The 6,269-nt window shown below is 34.4% G+C and overlaps 1 protein-coding gene across 1 annotated transcript; it reads right to left on the reverse strand.

Annotated features, from left to right (window-relative positions):
* Nucleotides 1-362: 362 nt before the first annotated feature.
* Nucleotides 363-1,390, reverse strand: LOC135122437 (protein CIST1-like). The gene is made up of 2 exons (XM_064046605.1): nucleotides 1,328-1,390; nucleotides 363-1,220 (listed from the first exon to the last, which is right to left on the reverse strand). The coding sequence occupies exons 1-2, from the start codon at nucleotides 1,388-1,390 to the stop codon at nucleotides 363-365; spliced, it is 921 nt and encodes a 306-aa protein (XP_063902675.1).
* Nucleotides 1,391-6,269: the final 4,879 nt, after the last annotated feature.

Here is a 6,269-nt window from a genome sequence, read left to right on the forward strand (position 1 = left end):
ACATCGACCTAGATACAGGAGCCATTTTTAGTTTTTTCAAGGTCGCTACGTAAAAATTTTTTCAGGTCGAAAAAAAGACCATCGAAAAAGGATTCGAATAAGCCCAACATGCAACACTTAAAAAAAAAAAAAAAAAAAAAAAAAAAAGCGAAATAAGATACTCGTGTAATTTATTCAGGTATAACCACTACTACTACAACTACTAACCCTTCTAACACTACAATACTTACAAAAAATATTATATGTATATATGTACATTATTAATTTATTAATTAATGCTTATCCTATAATTACCCCTACGACGATTCCCTACCACTACCACCACTACTACAAAAACTACTACTACAACTACTATTATAAATTTAAATACACTTCATTTTTGAGTACAGGTCCCTAACATTTACACTGTTCTCCCCCAGTTTCTTAATTTCCTTTTCAACGTCACTGCACCCCCTTTGCTCCTCCACTAGCTGTCTTTGTAATCGTGCAATATCCTTCGTTAACTGTTTAATGGTTTTCACATGCTTTTTCCTCCTGGTTATGAGCTCCTTCTGCCGCACCACACTTTGTCTTTCGACCTCCCTTAATTGGGCCCTAAACCCGGCCAAAAGTGCACCAGCACTTTTGACACCCTCAAACTCATCTGCTGAGTCGTCATCGGTCACTGATGACCCAGCAGGGGAGGAGGATGTCGCAGCATGATGGGCAGCAGGGGAGGAGGATGTCACAGCACGAAGGACAGCACCAGAGGCAGCAGGGGAGGAGTATGTCGTAGCACGACGGGCAGCACCAGCAGCAGCAGGGGAGGATGATGTCGCAGCACGAGGGGCAGCACCACCAGCAGCAGCAGGGGAGGAGGGTATCGCAGCCGGAGAGCTGGACCTTTCCTGTTCTGGAGTCCTTTCCTGTTCTGGAGTAGCTTCAGCGGGCGCCTCCGTTACCTGTTGCTCCTCCGACTCCATCTCTTCGCATATACTTCTCAATAAGTCCATGCATTTTCCTGGTCGCTCAATATCGAAAATACCTGGACTAAGATGGAGGGGCAGCGGAGACAGTTGCCGTTCTTCTTGGCTGGAGGTTGAGGCTGATGCTTCAGGCGAACGTAGTTTTCGGAGCTTTTTGAGGTCCTCCTCCGACAGATCATCTATCAACCTCAACGGTGGTGGTGATGGTTGTGGTGCTGGTGGTGGTGCTGGTGCTGCTGCAGCGAGCAAGGGGGGCTACAAAATAAATAAACATTCCTTAATTATTGTTTAAAAAAGAAAAAAACATTGCAATAATATTGAAAATATATATATGAAAAACAGATGAAAATAAAAAGACCTACCTGAATTACGATATCTTGCAAAATGTTAATTTTGGGCTTCTTTAAACTTAGTGAGTATTTCATCTTGATCGCTTTTAGTCACTGCTTTTAGTCACTGAACACACAAGAACTAATAATGACGCTTATGAGTCCCAATAGAAAATATATAGGAAAAATAATGCAGAATAAGGAAAAAATAAATTAGGTAGTAGGGTGAAATGCCAGATCAGCAATTTATTATGTCCATATATGGACATTTAGAAGATTGATATATTTCAAGGTCATGAAAAAACTATTTCCGTGAGAAATGCAATTCGGCACTTTTCGTGAAACATACAAATCAGCAATTTGTTGCATTTTCTTGAAGACGTGCTCTTCTCGGAAATTAAGTCTTCAAGGTTATGAAAAAACCTATTTCCGTGAGAAATGCAATTCAGCAATTCTGTAAACACGTGCTCTCCTCGGAAATTAAGAGTTCAAGGTCATCAAAAAACTATTTCCGTGAGAAATGCAATTCAGCAATTTTATGCGCTTCGAGGTTTGTCTCCATCGATGCTCTCGAAAGAAACACAAATCAGCATTTTTTTTTTTGTTTTTTGTGTCTATAAGAAGGTGCGTTTCTATAAAAGTAGGTCCCAATGTCCTACTATTACAATCATTATCATGAATATGACAAAAATTGAAGCAAACCATACACGATCGTTTCTTAAACAAAAATCAATGACTTCCTTTGAACTGCGACTGCTCTTAGTATTTTCTATTATTAACCAATTGGAAAATTGGTAATTTTCTTCTTCGGTTTTTATCTTGTACGTCAAATGATTCTGCATTGTTATATTTTTCGCATAGAAAAGATGATGATAACTGGCTTCGATTAGATTGATCGGTGTCATTTTTTCCCAACATTCTTTTTCGTACGTCTGAATATACAGCAGACTTATATTTGAAGTGTTGTAGAGATACAAATTGTTTTCAACAAGCACACTTAATAGTATTATCACACTTTGCTAGGTAGAAACATCTTAGACTTATCTTCTTGTACACGTTGATACTCGTAGGGAAGAAGTTTTTAGAGGTGGTAAATGATGGTGGTAGGGTAATAGCGATAGAAATAACAAATTATTGTTTTCTTATTTATTTGTTAAATGTCGCATGGTAGGCGTTTAAGGCTGTTCTGTCTAAAAACAGGGACCTATCTAACTTTGGGACATAGGTCCCTGAGAATTCGTTGTCCCAGTTTTCCACTTGCGGTGGTGTTGTCGGTGGTTCGTTGAACCACTTTGATGGTGGTAGGGGTGGTGTAGATGGTCTGGGAAGTGCAGTCTCCCAGAGTTTTCGCTCCCTTTCCCAGGCATCTCGGTGGCATTTGAAAATATGCTTCCTCAACCTATTCTCTAAAAGCCTGTGGCTGGCATCATAAGGGCAGATAACAAATTTCTCTATGCAGAAAAACAAATTTTTTTAGAACTTTAAATACTACAAAAAAAAAATATATATAAGCTTACCCATTTCTGTCGTTAATTAATTATTATGTTATGTACTTGCAGGATACTTATTAATCTCTTCTTGTGTGTGATCTTTAATTTATACACTATATTAATCCCCACCCCTACATTTTCCCCCCATTTTTATTACAGTATAGATTTTCTTGAGAACTCTAAAGTTGATGATTCAGTTGCTTTCCTCATGTTTCATTTTTCGCTGACTTGAATTTATTTTTTACGATCACGTTTTCAACTAAAAGTTGCAAGTTTTAACTTGCAAATTAATTCACATATAAACAAGAAACTAGTCAACGAGAAATAGTAGTGTTTTTGTTTTCTGCTGTGGTGAGCAAGTTTCACGACAAAAAAATGAAATCACAAGAATCAGTGACGGCTATATGTAAAAACTCTCTTAAGCTAATTCATGAATACATAAGTAAAATCAAAACAATCGAAGAAACTAAACATTTTTTAGTTTATATCAATACCAGTATTAGAATAATTAGAAAAGCACTCAAATGTAAAATCCATCGAGAAAATATATTGGAAAACGCGAATTCCTTAGAAACAAGTTTGGCATATTTGAAATTTTATCGCCTAAAGCTTTTAAATAAGAAAAAACAATTATCTATAAAAACTGGTGAAGGCTATATTAAACAGGTGGCTAATGTAACATGGCAGGATGTCGAATCCTGTTTTCAACAACGAATTCGTACAGGATTTATAAGTAACCACCACATTAAAGATCCTGTTCAGTTTTTTCGACAATCTTTTAAATGCTTTATGTTTAGAATTAAAAAAGAACGGAAAAACTCAATGCTTAAGGTAAATGTAATTTTTTCGGCAAATTTTATTCAACCGCACTCTGGTGAAACAGACATTAAAACATTTTCAACAAAAAATCAACACATTGATCAATACACAAATTTAAAGGAATGGTACGAAGAAAACGTCATTGATAAAATCATGAAAAAATTGGAGGAATTTGCAGAAAAGGATTCCGGTTGGGCGTTGTATGAAATTTTGGGATTGAAAATTAACATAAATAAATACGACCCAATTAAATTCGGCTATTCAACTTTTGTATCCACGCCAGATTTTATAAAAAAAAAACATGCAATAATTAATGTACAAAATAATGATGAATATTGTTTTCTTTGGGCCATAGTTTCGGCTTTATTCCCTACCGATAAACATTCAGACCGAAAATCATCGTATCCTCATTTCAAAAATGTGTTGAAATATGATAATTTAGACTTCCCAATCACAATTAAAGACATTCAAAAATTTGAGGAACTCAACAATCTTGCCATTAATTTATACTGCATCGAGAAGAAAAAAATTTTACCTTGTCGTTTAAGCACTAGATTTTCAAATTCTTATAAAACAATTAATTTGCTTATGCTACCCGCTGAAAGACAAATACAAAATACTAATAACAGTAATGATAACTTTGAAGATCAACAATTGCTCTATCATTTCGTATGGATAAAAAATTTGTCAGCTCTTTTAGCTACGCAACTTTCCCTCCATAAATGTAAATTTCATATATGCGAAAGATGCTTAAACTATTTCACCACCGAGGAATTGCTCCAAAAACATAAAACTTCATGCCAGAGTATTAATAAATATTCCATAAGACTGCCAACAGAAAACGAAAATTACTTGTATTTTCAAAATTATAGACATCAAGAAAAAGTACCTTTTACTATTTATGCAGATCTCGAGAGTATTCTTCTTGATTGTACCAAACCGCATATGTCCACCACGAATAAGACCGAAACTTATCAAAAACATATTGCGCACAGCATTGCTTACTATTTTCACTGCTCATATGATAATTCATTTTCTAAATTTCGTTTGTATCGAGGTAAAAATTGCATTCAATGGTTCGTTCAGGAGTTACATCGAATGGCTCATTTTTGCAACGATAAATTTCAGAACGTTATTTCCATGGAAACATTAACTACGGAAGAACGTGAGCAGTTTGAATCCTCCCAAATATGTCATATATGTAAAAAAGGATTTTCGGAAAATAACATAAAAGTACGCGATCATAGTCATTTAACTGGAATGTATAGAGGCGCTGCCCATCAAAGTTGTAATTTAAATTATAAAGATATTTGTGTTATACCTGTGGTCTTTCATAATATGAGTGGATATGATGCCCATTTTTTTATTAAAGAACTTTCAAATTCAATAAAAGGTGATATTAAGTTACTTCCCATTAACAAAGAAAGATATATCTCGTTTACTAAATTTGTCGAAGACACGAAAGTTAGTTTACGGTTTATTGATTCTTTCAGATTTATGCCACATAGTTTAGACAAACTTTCCTCCAATTTAGATAATTCTCAGAAAATTATTACGTTGGCAAATTGTAATAATATGAAAGAATTTGATTTGTTAAACAGAAAGGGAGTGTTTCCTTACGATTATATAAACTCCTGGGAGAAACTACTTGAAACAAAATTGCCCGATAAGGAGGATTTCTATAGTCGCTTATACGATGAAAATATTAAATATGAAGATTATTCCCATGCTACCAATGTATGGAATACTTTTAATATTCATACATTAGGAGAATATTCTGATTTATATTTAAAAACTGATGTGCTTCTTCTAGCCGATGTATTTGAAGCTTTTCGAACTACTTGTTTAAATACTTATCAACTTGATCCGTTGCATTATTATACTGCTCCGGGCCTAACATTTGATGCTATGTTAAAAACAACAGAAATTAAACTAGAACTTTTAACGGATATAGATAAAGTTCTTTTTGTAGAAAGAGGTATTAGAGGTGGAGTTTCGCAGTGTTCCAATAGATACGGTAAAGCCAATAACAAATACATGTCAAAAGAAGAATATGATCCTTCGAAAGATAGTACCTATTTAATGTATTTTGATGTTAACAACCTTTACGGAGCGGCAATGTCTCAATATTTACCGTATGGAGAATTTGAGTTTGTAGAAAATTTCAATATAGCTGATATCTTAGATACCCCAGAAAATTCAGCAATCGGTTATATTATTGAATGCGATTTAGATTATCCAATAGATTTACATGAAATACATAGTGATTTACCATTAGCTCCAGAGCATATGATACCGCCCATTTCAAGATCTAAACTTAAGAAGTTATTGTTGACTTTATATCCCAAGAAAAATTATATTATTCATTATCGGAATTTAAAAATGTATACAAAATTTGGTATGAAAATAAAATGTGTACATCGTGTTATGAAATTCAAACAATCTGCGTGGTTAAAGGAATATATAGATTTAAATACAAAACTTAGGCAGCAAGCAAAGAACGATTTTGAAAAAGATTTTTTTAAATTAATGATTAATGCTATTTATGGTAAATGCATGGAAAATGTAAGAAAACATCGCGATATTCGATTGGTTAGTAAATGGGAGGGAAGATGGGGAGTTCGTTCTCTTATATCTAAACCAAATTTTCACAGTTCTGTTGTATT

This window comes from Zophobas morio, unplaced genomic scaffold (genome assembly GCF_036711695.1).
Source record: "Zophobas morio isolate AGI-343-1 ecotype UQ-CSIRO unplaced genomic scaffold, CSIRO_AGI_Zmor_V1 ptg001252l, whole genome shotgun sequence".
Classification (NCBI taxonomy): Eukaryota; Metazoa; Arthropoda; class Insecta; order Coleoptera; family Tenebrionidae; genus Zophobas; species Zophobas morio.

Bases quoted from the DNA above. Each gene is read 5' to 3' on its own strand.
- LOC135122437 (XM_064046605.1), bottom strand. From the start codon at position 1,390: ATGAAATACTCACTAAGTTTAAAGAAGCCCAAAATTAACATTTTGCAA. The intron at 1,221-1,327 runs GTAGGTCTTTTT...TTTATTTTGTAG, and splicing joins TGCAAGATATCGTAATTCAG to CCCCCCTTGCTCGCTGCAGC.